At 41.6% G+C, this 625-nt stretch overlaps 1 protein-coding gene across 1 annotated transcript in view; it reads left to right on the top strand.

The window, feature by feature from the left end:
* Window positions 1-306, top strand: part of LOC118743610 — a gene marked incomplete at its 3' end in the record, with an annotated part of 4,232 nt that extends 3,926 nt beyond the window's left edge. Inside the window, 1 exon segment of the mRNA XM_036476378.1 lies at window positions 16-306. Within this exon segment, the coding sequence (XP_036332271.1) occupies window positions 16-306 (291 nt within the window).
* Window positions 307-625: the final 319 nt, after the last annotated feature.

Here is a 625-nt window from a genome sequence, read left to right as displayed (position 1 = left end):
GTAAACGCCTAATAGCCAATCATGTTGGTGAAATGATGCGTGACGAGAACTTGAGTGTGGGAGAAACGCGCCGCAAGTCTTCCTTTGAAGTGAGTGATGAAGATGACCCTGTTGGTTTGGTCGATGAAGTGGAGCGGCGCCGGCGGCTCGTGGGCGTAGCAAACCGTCTTGCGCGTGCCGATGAACAGGGTGCAGGTGCAGGTGGAGGAGTAAATCATGACGCTGGTATAGAAAGCAGTGGTGCAGACGATGACAGCGTCGAAGAAGATTATTTGGAATTGGAAAGTGGCAAGCGGATGTCACAGGTAGGATTTATTTGCAGTTCAAGTTACTTATTTATTACATGTATGTATTTTAGAGGACATGTACATATGTGTCTTGAAATGTGGTGGAAATATTTATATATATGCCATATGCATATCTGAAGGGAGATTCTCAATTATGCCATGACAAAAAGTAAAACATTTCGTTACGCGTGCCCAAATTATGCGTCAATTCAGATTTTTTAAACAAAAAAGTCTTTCTGGTAGTTCTTTAATATGATCTGTATTCATAGTGGAAATATCATTAACTCAGAGCTTGGTATTTAATTTTTGAAATAGGGCAGAGGGTAGGGGAATATGAA

Source organism: Rhagoletis pomonella, unplaced genomic scaffold, assembly GCF_013731165.1.
Source record: "Rhagoletis pomonella isolate Grant_MI unplaced genomic scaffold, Rhpom_1.0 Rhpom_scaffold_00007, whole genome shotgun sequence".
In the NCBI taxonomy this organism is placed as follows: Eukaryota; Metazoa; Arthropoda; class Insecta; order Diptera; family Tephritidae; genus Rhagoletis; species Rhagoletis pomonella.
This window is presented reverse-complemented; position numbering and strand designations above follow the sequence as displayed.